The sequence below is a fragment of the Schistocerca serialis genome, chromosome 3, assembly GCF_023864345.2.
Source record: "Schistocerca serialis cubense isolate TAMUIC-IGC-003099 chromosome 3, iqSchSeri2.2, whole genome shotgun sequence".
Classification (NCBI taxonomy): Eukaryota; Metazoa; Arthropoda; class Insecta; order Orthoptera; family Acrididae; genus Schistocerca; species Schistocerca serialis.
Genome location: NC_064640.1, coordinates 1,015,242,916 through 1,015,264,662, shown reverse-complemented (window position 1 = coordinate 1,015,264,662; position 21,747 = coordinate 1,015,242,916). Strand labels below are relative to the sequence as shown.

Genomic DNA, 21,747 nt, shown 5'->3' with positions numbered 1-21,747 from the left:
AGGTCAAAAAAGAATGCAGAAATAATAATAAGATTGATGTCAAAGCATATAATTTCCACCATCGTGGCTTAGTGAAGGAACTTGCTGGGAACCTGAGAAAATTCTTGTCCCACATGAAATGGCTAAGTGGATTGAAGGACTCTATCCAGTCACTCATTGACTATTCTGATGTGGCTAAAAAAGACAGCAAAAGGAAAACTGAAGTTTTAAATTTTTAAACTTTTATTCTAAGATGCCTCTGAAAAATTTGTAGTTATTACAATAATCTGCAAAAAGATATCGTCACCATACAGTCAGACTGGCTCTAATGTTAATGACAAATATTTTTTTAAGTTCATTAAGCTAACTGGAGACTTAGCACTTACAAATTTCAACCTAATTCACCAATTAAATCTGAAAATTGTTCAGGTGAACTGCATGTTGTATCGGTTGCATGAGGCTGTGGATCAATTGGAAATGTTACATACAGCCAAGGCCAACATGCCCATTGATGCAATATGAACCAAGTTAGTAATTAACAAACTGAAACAGTCACTGTAAGCAACTTGTGTATACAGTACTAATGACAGATCACAATGAGTGCTAATCAATTAACACTGATAAGTATGGGAATTTTTTCCAGATACTTTTATATATTTATTTTGATCCAACATCAACTCATTACAAAAAAAATTTTTTTTTGTTCCAGTCTTCTGGATAAGTCAGAGCCTTACTTACTAGGATTACATATTATTGGCTGGCACTTTTATCTACACAACTTTTTCTAAATTTAGTTGAGAGAACAGAGTTACATATATGGACTATACATAAAAAAAAATGTGTTACTGCCATACTTAGATCAAGGAATCTACAGTTTGTATCACAGGATTCATATCTGACATTCAACTATATACAGTTTGTGACACAGTCTAAGATCTGAGATTACAAATATTTTTAGATAGATGGTCTTCCATCATACGAGTGTACTAAATCTAGAAACTCATCTATTGAATATACAGGATTGTTTAGGAGCCATCATTTTAATTTCATTTTTAGTTTTGGAATGGGCAATTTGGAGATATTAGGATGGAAGCAATTCAGTAGTTTTATGCCTACATAGTGAGGGCTTTTCTCATAAAGTGTTGTTCTATGAGAGATGATGTGGGGTCTCTCTACCTCTAGTGTTGTGATCGTGTATTTCTTTATTAAGTGTTTTGTTACTGTTTACTGCCATAATGATTATCTTCAGCACATAAAGTTCCTTCTTTTGTAAGATAAATACACTTTTCATACTACCTTTACTGCTGGATCCCCATACCTCTATCCCATAACTTAGATGGGATTCAAATAGTGCAAAATATATTTGCCTCAGAGTGCTGGTGCTACAAAAAGGTGTCAGTTTTTTTAGGACATATATGGTAGTGCATAGCTTTTTGCAAATATCATTCACATGATCAGACCAGTTTAACTCTGCATCAAGTGTCAAGCCAAGAAATTTGGTCGAGTATTGTTTTTTAATGTATTTGTCACCCATTAAGATTTGGTTTTCATGAGTTTTTTGCCTCCCTAGGTCAAATTCAATATAGACAGATTTATTTGTGTTTAATTGCTATGTACCTCAGCAGGAAAGTAACTTCTCTGAACAAAGCTGTTATTCTTCCTCTTTCAAGTACGTATTTGCCTTTACTGATTTCAGAGACTATTATAGTGGTTTATGAATCAAAGAAATTAAAAATTATTTCGATATAAACTTTTAGTGTTTGTAACTTATGTCCCAAAGTTTAAATATTCTGCTAACTTAGAGGAGTAGTAGTAGTAGTAGTTAACAACCCCAGCCAGGTTCATATAATTTCCATGGAAATACTTTTTGTTTCTAGCACTGTGTTTGTGAATTTCACAGTGGAAGAGGCATTGGGCAATTTGAAGGGAGGGAAGTCACCAGCTCTGGATGAGGTAAGTGTACAGATAGTGAGAGCAGCAGGAGAGGTGGGGATACAATGGCTATATTGAGTAATGAAAATTGTGTGGAGACAGAAGATGATCCCAGAAAACTGGAAGAAGGAATAATTGTTCCGATCTTTAAGAAGGGCAAAAGGAAGAATGAGAGAAGAGCAACATGACTTCAGAACAGGAAAGTCCACAGTTGATCTAATTTTTGCTTTGAGACAACTGCAGGAACAGCACTGTGAATATGGAACAGATCTGCTAATGACCTTCCTGGACATTGAAAAAGCATATGATAGTGTACATAGAAGAAAAGTGTGGAAAGCCTTGGATAACAGAGGAGATGCAAAACAGATTATTTGGAGGATAAGAGAAATGTACCATGGAAGTTTGAGCTGTGTGAAAGTGGGAGGAGAGAGATCAGCTTGGATTGAACAGAAGAATGGCTTGAGGCAGGGAAGTGCACTTTCACCATTATTCTTCATTGTAGTGATGGATGATATAATAGGTACAGTAGCACAAGTAATTGGTGAATGAAAGATGAAAGCTATGGTGTTTGCAGGTGATCTGATGATTTGGGAGAGTAAGGAGGAGGAAGTACAAGAGCAGTTGGACATATTGGAACAAACAGTACAAGAATATGGTCTGAAATTTAGTATAAGAAAGAGTGAGATGGTTATCACAGCAAGAAAGGAGGAGAGAGGAACAACTGGAATAACAGTTAGTGGGGAATGATTGAGGAGAATGGAGAGTTTAAAGTACCTAGGAAGCTTGATACAGGAAGATGGAAAAAAAATGACAGAGAAATAAACGAGTGGGGGAGAAAATCGGAAACATTCCAGAAGAGTGTCAGTAGCCTGATATGGATCAACGACGTACTCCAAATCAGTAAAGAGGTTATATACTGGTCATACTATGTCCCAATCCAGACATATTCATCAGAAACCTGGGTTATGAAAGGAAGAGAGAAAAGCATAGTAAAAGCTAGTGAGATGAAATTCTTGAGAAACGGTATTGGAGTGACAGAGACAGGCAGGTTAAGAAATGAGATGATCAGAGAGGTGGAACCATTACAGGAGGAGACAGAGAAATCAAGCCTGAGATGGTATGGATATGTTAAGAGAGTGGAGGAGAAGAGGATACCCAGGAGGATACACGGGATGAAACTGGAAGGAAAGAGACCAAGAGAAGACTGAGAGACAGATGGCTGAAAGGAGTAGAGGAATGCGTCCAGAGGAAAGGAGAAGACTGGACCAAGGTGAAGAGATGGTGGCAAGACAGATGATGATGGAGAGTCCTATGTTCCATACAGTCCTGGGCAGAGGATGGAAACTGTCCAAGATGATGATGATGATGATGATGATGATGAAATAACTTCAAGAAAATAGGCTGACTTTATATACTCGAATACAGTTCTTAACTGTTTCATTAATTAAACTATAATATGTTCACAAATCACATCTCTCAACTGACTTGCCTAATATATTATTCATCTTTCTACAAAACACTGTGAAAGGGACTAGTAAAGAACACCACTATGATACTGCTCAGTTAAAAAAAGCTATTTGTTCATGTTAAATTGGGGTTTAATAACAATGCATTAGAGCTAAAAGCAACTTTCTCATCAATGTTATAAGCACTTGGTACAGTTTGTGCTAGCTTTACAATATAGTGTACTCTCAGCAATGTCTCATTATTAGTTCATAATTTTTATTAGTGCATCTCATATCTAGCACAAATTTCATATTCTTGTGACAATTTTTTTATGACGATATGAGTACTACAAATGTGTGTGTAAAAGATGAGAATTCCTTAGATGGGTTGAAGCATTGAGTCTAAATGAAGAGCAATATTAGCTGAGTTAACACTTAGATCCAAATACTAATGTAGTAAAACAGACTTAGCAGCTTTGTATGTGCAGGCTCCAAATAAATTTGCAGTTGTTGAAGATTTTGGTAACCCTGTAACAAACTGGAATATTTGGTTTAATAATAATGTATACAAAATAGCTTCCTCTGACTCTCAATTCTTTAAAGCAATAATATTATCATATGAAGAGGATCGATTGCTACTTACCATATAGTGGAGGTGTTTAGTCACAGACAGGCACAACAAAAGACTGCTATACGTTTAAGCATTTGGCCAAAAGAACTCCTTCCAAAATAGTTGATGTTTTGGAAGAACACTTTTTGTTCAAAAACTTAAATGTGTAGCAGTCTTTTCATTACCTGTCTGCAACTCATCATCATCTAAATGGTGAGTAGCAGTCTCTCTCTTTCATAATGTTGTTGTTATTCCATTCTGGACATTCCATTATACAGTTTTGTAAACAGGTTTTCTATCAACTAAATTATAATTAAAATATACTACAGTGACATGCTAATTAGTTAGGACAAGATGATTAAACTATAACTGTGCACATTTATTACTATATGTATATTACAGTTAGTAGCTAACTGAATATTAATAACTAATGTGTCCTCCTTTTGCTTTAATGAGCTTCTGAAGATGTTGTGGCATAGATTTGACCAGGTTAGAGCAAATATTTCAAAGTTTGTCATGAGACCACTCTTTTACAACATTTACTAACATGCAGTCTTTTGTTGAATAGTCCATGTTGCCAAGATGCATTTTCACATTACTCCACAGATTCTCGATGGGGTTTAAGTCTGGTTTATTGCGTGGTCACTAAAGCACATTAATGTTGTTTCTTCCATGAATGTATTGATTGCTTTAGAAGTGTGACACAGAGCCAGATCATATTGATATGTTCCTCCTTCATTTACAAAGGTCTGTAGGAATGGCACAATCCTGCACCTAAGGATTTCCATGTATTTGGTTGAAATTGACATGCCATCAACAGGAACTAGTGCCCCAGGGCCCCTTGCAATGAAGAAACCACAAAACATTTTTTTTTTTTTGTGGGCAGAGTATTTTACAATCTCCTTGAGATGGTCAGCACTCACTGAACCATGGGCACTTCCCCTAACAACTCTTGCTCTGTATCCTTTAACAGTAAAACGTGATTTGTTACTGAAAATTACATGTTTCCAGTCATTGAAGGTCCAAGATGTATATATTTTGGCGCATGCCAATCATTTTTTCTTAATGCTAGGTGTTAACAAATGTTTCTTCTTCATTGTATTTCACGCCTTCCACTCACAATCAAGAAGACTATGCCATACTGCTGAACAGTCAGTTTCAGCTCCATCAGCTAATAAATCTCCATGAATGTCCATACTTAAGTTGTGAGGACAAATTCTACTGTTAATAAATAGTTTGGTCACTTATAGGGGTGGATTTTAGTTTCCATTTACATCTGTCTTTTCTCTTTGGAAACAATGGCGCAGTATTACTATATGCCCTGAGATGTCTTGAAATACTAAATGTTCCCACGCCAGCAATAGAGGCACAGTCTCCTATAGTCACAGATGTATGTTCATGAAAAGCAACTATTTTTGCCAACTTGTTAGGTGAAATATCCATTTTAACACAAACACAAAGTTTTCCTTTTGAGAGCACAGAAATAACAAATGCTGTTTCAACATATACAAGCACTCAACTGAACTGGAGGGGACTGACGACTGTTGTTCATAGTTAAGGCAACATCAGTGCACTAAGAGTCCAACAATTTGGCAGATGAAATTCATTACAGCTAACCAGCGTAAATTCTTTTTAAAACATGAGCTGGTCCCAGTTAATTTCCACACTACTCTAGAATGTTTATTGCTATTCCTACAGGTTGTATACAATTTAAATGTATACATTTCACTTAAGAAGCAGTAGTCTAAAACACAATAGTGGCAGACATTCCTAATCAATTGCTCATATACAACACAGAGAGCCATTACCTTGTATTTCATTACCTAAAGAAATACAATTTTATTTAATTATTTATGTACTTATTTATTTATTTATTTCACAAATTCCATGTCTTACTGTTTGTTAATGTTTAGGAAATATTGAACTGGAGTATTGTATTTGAAAAAACCTCACAATAGAATAAGGTGGTTGACATATTCATAGAACCTGAACATCATACATAAGTATGTTAGTTTTACTATTCAACATAATACAAATGTATGAGTTCAACTTGTTTCCATTCCAGTAAATAATTTAAGGAGTACTTATATGTAGTCAAAATTGCATTTTTTTATTTCTGTTAAAGTATGTTGGTGTATCAGAAAGTGTCACTATATTTATTATATTATGTACGACAAATGGTTGATGTACTGAATAGAGAATTATCTCCTACAATTATGAAACTGTCAACTTACTAATGATTTCATCTGAATGGTAGTTACATTTCTCAAAAATCTTACACAGTTCACATTATCATCTATTCATTTGATGGATATTTATGAGATTTGTACCTAGACAGGAGGAGACAATACAGTTGTGAAGCTATGAAAATGGAACATTTGGGCAATGTTTGTAAAGGTTCAAAGACCAATAAATTCAGAAATTGATTTTTGAAAAAAATAGTTCTAGATCCCTGCACTTGCAGTTACTTCATGGTTGTTCTGCTTTAGCTGTGACCTCGACCTAAGTGGGTAGGTGTTGTACTACCAAAGCAAAGGTCCAAGGTGCAATCATTAGTCTGTCATACTTCTACTTTTTTCAGTTATTGCAACTTTCACTATAACGTTAGGTAACTCAGTTCAAATGTTGCAGGAAGACATGGACATACCACATCGAGTACATCCATGACTAGTAAAATTGAACTTCATGGTCAGAATATTCTAATTTTTAAATGTAACAGCAGCTTCTATGCTATTTATTGTTAACCATAATCTGCTATACTGGATGAAGAATTTGTTCTTTCAGATTATGATGATGCAATGCAAAAGGCCCAGGAAGTGAGTTCAGAGGTGAACTGCTTAAGTAATGAAATAGAGGATAAGATTAACAATAGAGTTGGCTTAATTAAGAAAAATGTAGAAGAAAACAAAAAGAAACTATCAAGCAAGTGCTATGAAATAACAAAAACAAAAGCTGATATTAAAAGAGCTGAAAGGTGAGTTATGGTAATCAGATCAAATTTCTTATTATATAACAACACACTACATTTTAGGATTTTGCTTTTGTACAGATTTACAGATGAATTTGGTATAGTTGCTCACCCACTCGTTCAGGGTGTCATACCAAAAATAGGACTACTGCAGCAACAGACAGAAATTAAAGTAAACATGCTTACCAGATTTGGGTTAGTTCTACCAACAGTATTTAATATTTGACACATCATCTTGGTAATTTTTAACATTTTTATGCAGAAACAGCAACTGATATTGTTTATATAAGAATATACAGCCTACAGTTGCAGGTTAACTTTATCGTTTACCTAGGTTTCAACATTAGTAATAACGTCTTCTTCAGAACTGCGAAAAGTAAATATTATAATGTGCTATTAAATTATATTAGATATGGTCATCCTACAGGATGCAACGTTTTGTGGTACTTACATATAATATTATTTAAATGTTTGCCTAAAACAAGCCATGTCCTAAGTCAACTTTATAAAACTTGATGCATAACCAAAAGGTTTTGTCACTTCTATTACACTTACATATCTTATATATACATCATCTTGGGGCATCTGATAAAAGGGACATTTTATGAAGTTACGAACAAATGAAGAATGTGCACATTGTCGATGGCTAAAAATTTGATACCTACTCAAGTACTTGCAAGTATAAATGTGAAATGTGATGATGGAAGCTAAAAAATTTGTTACACACCAAAAAATTTCAATAATTCTAATGTATTATTAAGGGTGTTATATAACAAAAACAGTAAAATTCATAAGATATTAAATGTTAATGGAGAACCATTAGCAGATTATAAATAAATGAGAGCACCTACTGATAGGGATTACATGAAATTTTTATAAATGATTATCAATTCACAATTCATATTGATGTATGTACATTGAAGGAATAAACTGATGTAAACATTTTCTCTTAAACATTGACTGGGCACCCCTGGGTACAAAGCTCACCAACAAAAAGTACCTGTGCCTTTTACCATCCCATTTTTGTTTTACAGTTGTGAACCCATGCCTATTCCTTCATTATTGCTTCGTCTAACACTGTGATAAGTAGTGTTGTCATATTTCCAAGTGAGCAGCATTAATATAAAATAAACAGTAAGCTCAGTCAGAAAAAAATTTACAATCCATGCAAGAAAATCCCCCAGACTTCACACTACCAAGTCCTCCAATGAAGTAGTTGTCTATGAGATAATGGGGATTGAGATGTTAAATACAGTAATATCGAACCCAACATTAAGTATCTGCTCGTTTATAATGAATTAACTTTATTTTGATCATGTTGGTACAAACACACCCACTCGAATACAGAGTTCGGAACACAATGAGATCAACAGTTTTCAAAGAAGTTCGTTCTCAAAGATGAGGCGGTCGACTCTTGCAGTCGATAACTGCCACAAGATAATTAGTAATTGATTAAGAATTGGGCTGCAATCTGATACTTCTGTGCCATTTAATCCTTTGAGTGGATCATTAATGTGGGGCAACTTTTGTACATAGCAACAGTGTGATGTAAAGGAAGTGTATTTTGTTGTTGTTTAATTAAACAGGGATTTAGCTCACATAATATAAGTTTCTTCTATCATTGTTTAATTAAACTAAGATTACAGTGTGAGTTTGCTCATATATGTTTACCTTGGTATCATAAAAACAGGTATTCTTTATATGTGTAGAAATTATGTCCCACACCTGCTTGTATTACAAAAATTGAGATGCCCACTCTAGGGTTAACTTAAAAATGAGTTTGTTTGAAGGCCTAGAATCAGCACTCCAGATAAACATTTTTGTACATTTTAGTGGCTATATGAGTGTGCACCAAAGTGTGGTACTTCCGGCCCATATAAAGAGAACTTACAGAAAGTAATGAACGGGCAACATAGTTTCAAGGCAGACTACTGGCTGAGTGGAGGGAAGCATATAATGTGACAATGTCAACTGAAAATTTAATGTATTTACAGATGGATTTCTATCAATGTTTATCAGCTGTTTTCTGTAGTAAGCTATAAAATATAGCACTAATGACATTAAAAAGTCTTTGGATGGCTAAAGGCATCAAAATATTATGTGCAAGTAAAAGGAAATTGTACAGAATGATTAGAAGAAACATAGAAATGATATTTATTTCATATTATGAGAAATACTGTGCTTTTTAAGGAAAGATGTTAAAGAATTAAGGAAACCTCTTTGTAATGTCAGAAATTAATCATTCAAATAATGAAATTAAATTTATATGCAAAACTTTTTAACAAAAATGAGTACTTTGTTATTAATGATGCAGCCAAATAACAAACAATAGCAGTCAGGTAGCCAATGTATTTAATGATCATTTCTTGGAAGTAACTGAGAAGATTGGCATTGGCAGCTCAAGGAATAAAGAAATAGAATATATGCAAGAAGCGATGCTAAAGCCTCATAAATACAGGCCAATCACAATAACACTATAATCTGCCCAATAAATTAAGAATGTAACTAACCCTCTCAGAAACAAAAATTCTCATGTAGTTAAGCATATCTCAGGGAACATATTAAAAATCCTGTTCTTCACATACATCACAAGGGATATTTCCTGTCTGGCTGTGAAATATGCTACTGCTGAACCTCTTTACAAGAAAGATAAGAAGGCATGGATTGATAATTATGAATCAGACACTCAACTTGAAACCTCCTTAGAGGTATTTGAAAATCTTATGCATGCAAGAACAAGTACACTCTTCCCTCTCAAAATATGATAGATATTCAATCTCAATTTGTATTTCATAAGTTTATGTCCACAGGACATGCAGTTTTTACAGTTCAACAATTAGGATGTATAAAATGTAAAAGACAAATTATGCCAATTGCTATTTTCTTTGACATGACATGACATTACATTACATTACAATAATATTTGTTCCGTAGATCATTATACGACATTTTGTAATGATGTGGAATGTGTCAGTTTAACATAAGTTTTCTTTACATGACATGTCTTTTTTTTTCCAGTTACTACTTCATATCTAAAAATTCATCTATTGAGTAGGCATTGTCATTGAGAAATTCTTTTAATTTGTTTTTAAATGCTGGTTGGCTATCTATCAGACTTTTAATGCTGTTTGGTAAATTGTTAGAGATTTTTGTGGTAGCATAATTCACCCCTTTTTGTGCCAAAGTAAGATTTAACCCAGAATAGTGAAGATCATCCTTTGTTCTAGTGTTGTAGCCATGCACTTTGCTATTATTTTTGAAATGGGATGGATTATTAATTATAAATTTCATAAGTGAATATATGTATTGTGGAGGTAATGTGAATATCCCAAAGGGTAAATAAGGGCCTGTGAGGTGATCTTGGGTGGGCTCCAGCTATTATTCTGAGTACATGCTTTTGTGAAATGAATACTTTTTCTCTTAATGATGAATTACCTCAAAATATGTCATATGAAAGCAGTGATATGCAATAACCCTAATAGCATAAGAAGCTGAACCTAAACATTCCAGCTGATCATCAATGTGTTTCTTCCAATTCAATTTCTCATAAAAGCCCTCATCCAGAAATTTGGAATATTTTGCCTTAGCAACAGACTTCTGTTCAAAGTCCATATTTATCAATGGTGTTACGCCATTCACTGTACAGAACTGTGTATACTAGATTTTCTCAAAATTTAGTGAGAGTCTATTTGCAGAGAACCACTTAATAATTTTCTGAAAGATATTATTTACAATTTCCTCAGCTAATTCTTGTTTATTGGGTGTGATTTCTATACTTGTATTATCAGCAAAGAGAACTAGCTTTGCCTCTTCATGAATATAGAGTGGCAAGTCATTAATATATATTAAGGGGAGTTGGAACACCCTATCCCAACAATGTTAAATTTAGTAACTTGGCTTCCCTATATTTCAGAAACAACTGTAGTCATTGACATGAAACTTGTACAGGACATTAAACTGTGTATTCTGAGTCTACTGAACTACAATAATTGTATTTTAGCCACTACTTTTGGAAATACAATTTTTTAATTACACAGTTAAAATTGTGTGTACTTTTTTGTACATTATCCTAAATAATTTTAGTGTACATAACATTATGTTCTTGTTTAAGTTCAGTAGACTCAGGATATATATGTTGTTACTCCCTGAAAATTTGAATACTGTACTCAAAGTGGTTTCTGAGATTTATAGAAAAATGTAACAGAAAATGTAAATTTTCAGGAATGCCTTCTAAAGCTTCAAAAGACTGTAACTCACTAAATATATGCTTAATTAATTTTTTATTTTTAGTCACTCAGAAGCACCCTGCATCATACTGTATATCATCCTCTTGATTTTTTTCCAAGTTTCTTCTTCTTTTCTTCTTTCTGGACTCAGTGGCCAATTGTGCTGCATACTCTGCTTTATCAATGCAAACCTTCCAGAATGATATTTTCACTCTGCAGTGGAGTGTGCGCACTTGCCAGTGAATGGCAAAGTTCCCGAGTTCAAGTTTCGGTGCAGCAGACAGTGTTAATCTGTTGGGAAGTTTCAGTGCAAACCTTGTCCCCTGTTCAAGTTTTCTGATGCAGTTTACTCCAGGATTAATTCCCATATGCTGTAGCACTTTCACCCTACCAATGTTGCCATCATTAAGAGCAACAACAGCGTCAGTGACCCCTCACTTAAGTTTCTTCATTCCAACAGAAACATTTTTTGGTAAGCAAGTCCATATAAGATTATTGATTGGGATTTTGAGTCTAACCATGTACACACTTCTTCAATAATTCAGGATTTGCCATGTCTCTGTAAATAGGTTTTATGATATCCATAACTGCTGCTGGGATGGAATGTTTGTGGCTGTATGAACTGTTTGAGTACTGGGCATTGCAGTAATAGCATCATTAATCACGTCCACGTCCAGGAGGGCAAAGGTGGTGTATTGGTTTTCATCAGTTGACAGTCTGTGGAAGAAGGTAGCCCATACTGCCTACCTCATTTTCAACAAATCCTCAGTATTAATTCTAATGGCCATCCCATAATACTCTTGTAGTTAATCAATCATTTTGTCTATCAGCCTGCCTCTTATGGTTTTACCATCATAAAGATTCTTGTCTCTCAAAATTTGTTTCAACTTCCTCAACCTGGGGCCAATCCTCTTCTGGACACAACCAACACATTCCAGTTTTCTGATAATGCTTTTGAGTCTACATCACCTAAGAACTTACTGTAACACACTCCCATTTCATTCACAGATTGACTAAATATTTCAGTAGCTGCAGAGGCCTCCATATCACCACTTGCCCCTTCATAATTTCTGTCAGAGATATACCCTTGCCGGCCGGTGTGGCCGTGCGGTTCAAGGTGCTTCGGTCTGGAACTACGTGACCGCTACAGTCACAGGTTCGAATCCTGCCTCGGGCATGGATGTGTGTGATGTCCTTAGGTTAGTTAGGTTTAAGTAGTTCTACATTCTAGGGGACTGATGACCACAGATGTTAAGTACCATAGTGCTCAGAGCCATTTTTGATATACCCTTCTTCATTCCCTGATTTAAGCTTATAACATTGTTTAGTTAACACCTGGAAATCTCTTACCTTTCTAGTATCCACACTGGTCACCATAGCAACAGAATCCTTAGAACTGTAGTCGCACTTCTGCCAACCAAGTGCCATCAAAAACTACTTGTATATCAGTCATACCATCATTTATTTCAACATCATCTTTTGCAACACCCTTCATTGACTCACAAGCAACAGATTCCACAGCAGCTCCAATAAATCCTGATACTTGTCGATTTTACAAGGTGGGTGTGGAATATTCATCATAGCACACATTTTTTCTGCTGCACTGTGTCCTTTGCCAAAAACTCTCAATCCATAAAACCACCTAACATTTACTTCAAAATAATTATCTTTACACTTATCAGAATTCCAAAATGAATGAGTATATTTATGACTGGCACAATTAATGAGGAGTTTCCTAACTAGCCATTTGATACCTCACTGTCTTCATGTAAACTAACTAGCCCTCCACTATTTTACAACACACACATTCACCTAACAGCCTTGTTAGGATGTCTAAATCTATCCGAATATAATCTGTCCTACGATTTACATCACTTTCATTTTGAGAAAACTGTGTATCACAACATTATTTTTAATCTTCAAAGCACTAATGGGTGTTTCTCTAGATACTGATGAGTTTGCCTGTATTTCATTGTTGGTAACTTTACACACCACATGTTGAACATAAAATTTAAAAATTTAAAAAATAAAAAAAATTAATTTAAAAAAGTCATGTATTATTGTTTTTCCTGACATGTTTTACATCCTGGAGGGCCTCCTCACTTTGGATAAATTGGAATGAAAGTAAATATAATGCAATCTAAACTAATGTTTCCCTTTATTCAAAAATCTATTACCATGAAACCCATGCATATGCAATGAGAATATTGTACAATGCTACCAGTATGGGCATAAGAAAAGTAGTATATTGCAGCTACTTTGAGTCAGCAATATGGTGTGGAATTGTATTTTGGGGTAACTCAAACCATATGTGTTGAATACTAAAACTTCAGAGGACTGTCATTAGTAACATGCACAATGTAGGACGAAGAAAATCATGTCGCCCACTCCTAAAGAATCTGAGTATACTAAGTGTTCCCTCACTATACATATATGAGCTGATTATCTTTGGACACAGTAACCCTGATTTATTTGTAGCAAATCATTTTCAACATGATTACAACACAAGAAATCAAAATAATTTGAGGCTGCCCACCCACCATTTAAAACTTTCTCCACATTATATGGGTATGAAAATTTATAAGAAAGTGAAAGGAAGAGAATTTCTCAGCATAAATTTAGAAACACTGAAAAAAATCCTTATATGAGAAACTAGTGCAGAAATGTTACTATTAATTAGAAGAATTCATAAATGACAACCTGAAAATTTGAGCAGTACTTAGGACTGTTAATCTTAAAAGTTTGTTACTTTTGAAGAAAAATTATTAATTGCTTAATTAAGCAATTATTCAGTACTGTATATTATGGTACTGGTTTTATATGGAAAGTTGTCAACCATTCATTGTGTTTTGACAAGTCTCCTGTACTTTTAAGTCAATGGCTTGAAATTGTATGTTATGGCACAATGAACTTCTGCGTCTACTTCTGCTACTACTTCTTAAAAACACTTCATTTGGCGCCATACTTTAATTTTTGAGAGATTTACCAATCTATTCATCACTTTTCCTCAGAAAAACATTACTATGATACAATACAATACTGTTTTTGACAGTGCTACCAATACAAACATGTAATTTAACCTTTATAACACAGCAATTCACAGCCTTCTATATAAATAATTAACAAATTTATTAGATCTTGAAGTAAGGCACATAAAAATTTTAACATTTTCAGCCGGTGTAGATTATATTTTAAAAAAATAAAATAAAATGCTTCATAATTTATTTGGAAAATTGCAAATTTTATAATGATATAAAGATCCAAAAACGTGAAAAAAGTTTTTTCCATTGTAACTCGCCTTAATAATAATAATAATAATAATAATAATAATCCCTGTGGAGGCCCGGGAAAAGAATAGGCCTTCGGTATGTTCTGCCAGTCGTAAAAGGCGACAAAAAGAAAACCACTAATAGGGCTAACCCCCCCTCTTAGTGTAATTAGTTGGTTCAGGACAGAACTAATGAAGCCTCGGACAAGCGCTGTCATGGTCGGGGATGACGCTTGAACCCTATGCCCGTCCACAATGGTAACGACACTGCTAGCCACATGGAAAGTGATTTAAATCCAAATAGAGGTGTTTTGCAGGATATGCTTTCTGCAACCACTCTAGAAGGAAAACAGACAGAGGATGAGATGGTCAGATGAAGTTAACCAACATGAGGGAATATGGTATAGTTGTAGGTAAACAACTAGAATTCTCCATATACAGATTTATTCACACTTAGCGTCTACACAGATACAAGTCCGGAGGCTAACTCCGTTAGCGTCCAACATGCTCTCCAAAGCCCTCTCCTCAAAGATAGCACACTTACACACACAACAAATATCGATTTTTATGGCGCTCTACGCCACAAACACCTCATGTTCTGTTATTATCAAGCAACAAACTTAGGAACCAACACAACTGGATACAGATCACAAGTATACACAAAATTTATTACCAGAGACCTGGAATTAAAATTTTTAACAGAGCAGCGACTGGCTCATCAGATCCATGTAATAATAAAAAATAACAGGATACGTCAGTCAGAATTAGAAAACATCAAACAACAAGTACAACAAATACTGGAACAAAATAATGTGCAATCAGAAGAAGACGAAAATACAGTAATGGACTCAAACATCCCAGAGCAAACAAACAAAGAACTCCATGCATCAATTAAACAATCAGAGGAAAATGAAAACTTATGACAGCCACCAGAACAAGCACAAATACAATATGAAGTGATACACATGTTAGATATAGAACAAAAATTTCAGCTAACATATATAGAATACAAAGACACAAATACAGACATTTGACCATTCTTGCATAGACCACCAAATAACCCACAAGTCGAAACAACAATAACAACTATCAACACAATCATACACAACAAAATAAATGAAAATACAACTATGGAAGAGTTACAACTACTGGTTTATACAGGAGCATTCACTACACTAAATATACACACTAGGCAGAGATCAGAACCAACCAACACACAGAAGAAACCCACAAAACCAGCATGGCAACACAGGCTACAGATCAGAATAGAAAACTTGAGAAAAGACATCGGACAGCTAACACAATTTATAAGAAATGAAATATCAGACAAAAAACAAAAAAGGTAAGGTAAAATCTCACAACAAGAAGTGATAGAGCAGTTAGATGAAAAGAAGCAGAAATTACAGGCATTGGCCAAACAACTTAGAAGATACAAAGAAAGTGAAAATAGAAGGAAACAAAACCAAACATTCAGTACAAACCAAAAGAAATTTTATCAGACAATAGATAACACACACATTAAAATAGACAACCCACCAAACATAACAGACATGGAACACGCCTGGAGCAACATATGGTCAAACCCGGTGCAACATAACAGGCATGCATGGTGGATACAAGCAGAAACAGACACATACAAGATGATACCACAAATGCCTGAAGTGATAAGTTTGCAACATGAAGTCACCTGAGCAATTAATTCTACGCACAATTGGAAAGCCCCTGGAAAAGATAACATAGTAAATTTCTGGCTAAAGGAGTTCACCTCAACACATTCACATCTAACTAAATTATTTAACAGTTACATTGCAGACCTATACACATTTCATGACACACTTACACAAGGAATAACTTATCTGAAACCTAAAGATCAAGCAGACACAGCAAACCCAGCAAAATATCACCCCATAACATGCCTAACAACAATATACAAAATATTAACTTCAGTCATTACACAGAAATTAATGACACATACAACACAGAACAGAATTGTAAATGAAGAACAAAATGTCTGTTGCCAAGGAGCATGAGGATATAAAGAGCAAATGATAATAGATGCAGATGTGCCATATCAAGCTAAAACTAAACAAAGGTCACTACACTACGCATACATTGATTACCACTCATGGTTACTACAAATATTGGAAATATACAAAGTAGATCCTAAATTGATACAGTTCCTAAACATAGTAATGAAAAATTGGAAAACCACACTTAATATCCAAACAAACTCAAAAATATCACATCAGAGCCAATACAGATTAAGCGTGGAATATACCAAGGAGACTCATTAAGTCCTTTCTGGTTCTGCCTTGCTCTGAACCCACTATCCAACATGCTAAATAATATAAATTATGGATACAATATTACTGGAACATACCAACACAAAATCACACATTTGCTATACATGGATGATCTAAAACTACTGGCAGCAACAAATCAACAACTCGACCAATTACTAAAGATAACAGAAGTATTCAGCAATGATATAAATATGGCTTTTGGAACAGACAAATGTAAAAAAAATAGCATAGTCAAGGGAAAACACATTAAACAAGAAGATTACATATTGGATAACCACATCGACTGCATAGAAGCAATGGAGAAAAACAGATGCCTATAAATATCTAGGATACAGACAAAAAATAGGAATAGATAATACAAATATTAAAGAAGAACTAAAAGAAAAATATAGACAAAGACTAACAAAAATACTGAAAACAGAATTGACAGCAAGAAACAAGACAAAAGCTATAAATACTTATGCTATACCAATATTGACCTACTCATTTGGAGTAGTGAAATGGAGTAACACAGACCTAGAAGCACTCAGTACACTTACATGATCACAATGTCACAAATATAGAATACATCACATACATTCAGCAACAGAAAGATTCACATTAAGAAGAAAGGAAGGAGGAAGGGGATTTATCGACATAAAAAACCTACATTATGAACAGGTAGACAATTTAAGAAAATTGTTTATAGAATGAGCAGAAACTAGCAAAATACACAAACCAATCATTCATATAAATACATCGGCTACACCATTGCAGTTTCATAACCACTGCTACAACCCTTTAGATCACATAACATCAACAGATACGAAGAAAGTAAATTGGAAAAAAAAACACTACATGGCAAGCACCCGTATCATCTAACACAGCCACACATTGATCAAGACGCATCCAACACATGGCTAAGAAAAGGCAATATATACAGTGAGATGGAAGGATTTGTGATTGCAATACAGGATCAAACAATAAACACCAGATATTACAGCAAGCATATTATTAAAGATACCAATACCACAACAGATAAATGCAGACTTTGCAAACAACAAATAGAAATAGTAGATCACATCACAAGCAGATGTACAATACTAGCAAATACAGAATACCCCAGAAGACATGACAATGTAGCAAAAATAATACGTCAACTACTTGCCATACAACATAAACTAATAAAACAACACGTTTCCACATACAAGTATGCACCACAAAATGTACTGGAGAATGATGAATACAAATTATACTGGAACAGAACCATTATAACAGATAAAACAACACCACATAACAAACCTGACATCATACTCGCCAATGAAAAGAAGAAATAACACAACTAATCGAAATATCCATACCCAATACAACAAATATACAGAAGAAAACAGGAGAAAAAATTGGAAAATACATCCAAGTGTTTGGGAAAGTCAAAGACATGTGGCATCAGGATAAAGTTGACATCATACCCATTATACTGTCAACTACAGGAATCATACCACACAATATCCACCAGTACATCAATGCAATCTGTAATTATTGATACATGTTCAATTACCCGAAAGTTCCTAAATGCAATGTAACAAATACCGTACAGTTAAAAGGAAGTTACGCTTGATCAAGGTCCATGTCACTTTCCATTTTTAACCAGACATAACGTCTGAGAAAGGAAGGAAATAATAAAAATAGAACTGAGACTAAACCCTGTGGGACACCTCTTGATACCTCCCAGTTCAAGGATTTGGCTGATTTTTGCAGACTACCTGTACTGTTAATTTAACCCTTCTGCATTCTTCCAGTTAAATGTGAATTAAACCATTTGTGCACTGTTCACTCATACCAAAGTACTTAAAGCTTATCTAGAAGCTTTTCATGTTTCATACAGTCAAAAGCCTTTGAGAGATCTCAATCGGTGATATTCAGTTATTCAGAGCATTTAATAGTTGATTTGATGTTTAAAGCCTTTCTAAAAATGAAATTGACATTTTGTTAGTACTTCAGTTTTACAAAACGTGAAGCTAATCTTGAAGACATTACCTTTTCAAGAAATTTGTATAAAGCTGTCGGAAGTGAGATTGGGCAGTAGTTGTTAGCATCAGACCTATCCCCTTTTTTGTGCAATGCTTGAACAATAGCATATTTCAGTCTATCCAAGAAAATGCATTGTTTCAGTGAGCTACCACATATGTGGCTGAGTGTCCTACTTATCTCTTGGGAACAAGCTTTTAGTACTCTATTGGAAATGCCATCAATTCCATGCAAGCATTTACTTTAAAGTGAATTTATTATATTCCTAATTTCAGTAAGAGTGGTGGGCTGAATTTCAATTGTATCAAATTGCATAAGTATTGCCTCTTCCATATATAACCTCACATTTTGTAATGAAGAGCTAGATCCCATTTTTTCTATGACACTTAAAAATGATTATTAAAATATTTTCTAGTTCTGAATTATTGTTAAAATTTTTCTTGAGTTTGATAAAAAATAGTCTTCCTGTGCTCTGTTGTCCTGTTTCTATGTTAACAATATTCCAAATTGTTTTAATTTTATTATCAGAGATGCTAATCTCATACATACTGTACATACTTCTGGATACTGACAATCTACCATTATATGGCGAGAGATGGGAACATGTAATGCACCAAGGAACACTGTCAAACATGGATTGATTGGTGGTCCAGGTATTATGTTGTGAGGAGGCATAATGTTGCATGGGAGCACATACCTCCAAATCTTTGAACATGGTACCATCAACAGTTAATGTTATTGTGACCCTGTACTCCTTCCCCATTTGTGTCTTTTCAGGGATGCATTCAGCCCTGACTTCATTTTTATGGATGACTGTATTGTTGTCACTTGGGCTCACATTGTGAATAGAGGCTGAGTATGGAGTGTGTGTGAGTGGTCCTGTTCACAGCCAGAGGCATTAGTGGCACAGTGATATCTGTAGTAATATTTATTGATCATGTAAAGGGTACAGAGTTATAAGTGTATCCAAAGTGATGGTTGGCAGCCTGGTGTAAATGTGTGTGCCACAAGGAAGTGCTAATGCTACATTAGCAAGATGTGATATCACACCACAGATGAGTGCCACGGCCATGTGCAGTATTGGTGGCAATGGAAGTGACAAGGAGGTGTCACCTGCCCAGAAGTTCTGTGATGCAGTGCAACTTCCACCTCAGCACTCTGGAAGACAGTTCATCATATGCTTCAGTGGAGGTTGCTGACTATGGTCCATGATGTCAGTTGTTGTGAAGACGGTCCTGGTTATCCACCATGGATGAACCAAGACAGCAGCAGATGCTCATAAATTGACCAGGAGCCTATGTGAAGGTGCAATGCCTGGTTGGTGAGGGGATGACAGCTTGCAGATAACCTGCGATGATCCATAGTAGAAGAGGGATGGCTGCATCCTTGTCTTCTCATCCATGATGACTCAGTGGACAGGAACAGCAGGCCATGGCTATGATATCCTTGCGTATTCTCGTATTTGAGAGGAGTAATATTGTCTATTGATAGCTGTAGAGTATAAATTCACGGAGTCGTTAGATATTAGCAGTAGGATGGATAGGGTGTCTGCGTGCTGCGTGCGGGCACAGGAGGAACCGGCCGCGGTTCACGAGCAGCTGAGCATGCTGTTGGCCATGGTCAGCCGTCTTCAGGCTGCTGCCTCAAGGTGCAGTGACGGCGGAGGGTCTGGCGAGTCACTTGAGACACCCCAGGTGTCGCTTGCTGCGTCCGCTGACTCAGCTGCCGAGGCACCTTCTACTGTACCCAGCACGTTAGGGCCGCCCTTACCTCAGGGTGAGTGGCAGACTGCAACGCACTTGCGCCACTTGAGGCAGAGGGTCAATGTGAAGGCTGTCTGGCTGGCCTCGCCCGTTCATCCTGCCAGTGGGCAGGTGGCCACTCCTTCAGCAGCGCCTGAGCAGGCACACGGTGGCAAAGGCTTGCTGGTTATTAGGAGCTCCAACGTTAGGTGGGTGATGGAGCCCCTTAGGAAAATGGCGTACAGGGCTGGAAAGAAATCCAACGTGCACTCGGTTTGTCTGCCGGGGGGCCTCATTCAAGATGTGAGGCAGCCTTGCCTGCAGTTATCGAGCATACGGGGTGCAGTCATCTGCAAGTAGTTGATCACATCGGCACCAATGGTGCCTGTCGCTTGGGTTCTGACGTGATCCTCTGTTCGTACAGGTGGCTGGCGGATTTGGTGAAGACCACTGGCCTCGCACATGGGATGCAAGCAGAGCTCTCTATTTGCAGCATCGTTCCCAGAGTGGATCGGGGTCCTTTGGTTTGGAGCCGAGTGCAGGGTCTCAACCAGAAGCTTCGTCGACTCTGTGACGGTCTTGGCTGCAGATTACTAGACTTGCGCTATTGAGTGGGGAATTGTAGAACACCCCTAGATTGGAGATGAAGAAGCTTGCACAGGATAGAGTAGCATGGAGAGCTGCATCAAACCAGTCTCAGGACTGAAGACCACAACAACAACAACATGGGTTTTTCTTAGGCTAGGCAGTAGTGTGAGGTGTCCCGATGAACACTCACCAGTCGACTTGCAGGCAGGGAAATCAGGATGCGCTCAGTGTAAAGACACTTCATCTATCAAGATATTAGCAGTAAATGTTCAGAGTGTTCGGAATAAAGTTCCTGAATTTACTGCCCTCCAGGAAGCGTGTGGCACGCAAATTATTCTCAGAACTGAGACCTGGCTGAACCCTGAGATATTTAGTGAGGGTTGGAACATGTATCGGAAAGACAGATTAGACACCGTAGGAGGTAGTGTCTTCATTGCAGTTGACTAAAATAATGTCTCTACTGAGGTCGAAGTAAAGGGTGATAGTGAAGTTATCTGGACACATTTAACAGGACTAGGGGAAATAAAGTTAATTGTGGGGTGTTATTACCGGCCACCAGGTTCCACCCTGACAGTTATAGAATCATTCAAAGGGAGTCTACATTCTGTATCGCAGAAGTACCCGGATCATGCTATATTAGTCAGAGGCAACTTCAACCTACCTAGTATAGACTGGGATG

At 36.1% G+C, this 21,747-nt stretch overlaps 1 protein-coding gene across 1 annotated transcript in view; it reads left to right on the top strand.

Moving 5' to 3' along the window:
- Window positions 1-21,747, top strand: part of LOC126471368 (structural maintenance of chromosomes protein 4-like) — a 178,339-nt gene that overhangs the window by 114,251 nt on the left and 42,341 nt on the right. Inside the window, exons 11-12 of the mRNA XM_050099490.1 lie at window positions 6,751-6,940; window positions 7,016-7,129. Coding sequence (XP_049955447.1) covers window positions 6,751-6,940; window positions 7,016-7,129 — 304 coding nt within the window. The remainder of the gene's footprint in view (window positions 1-6,750; window positions 6,941-7,015; window positions 7,130-21,747) is intronic.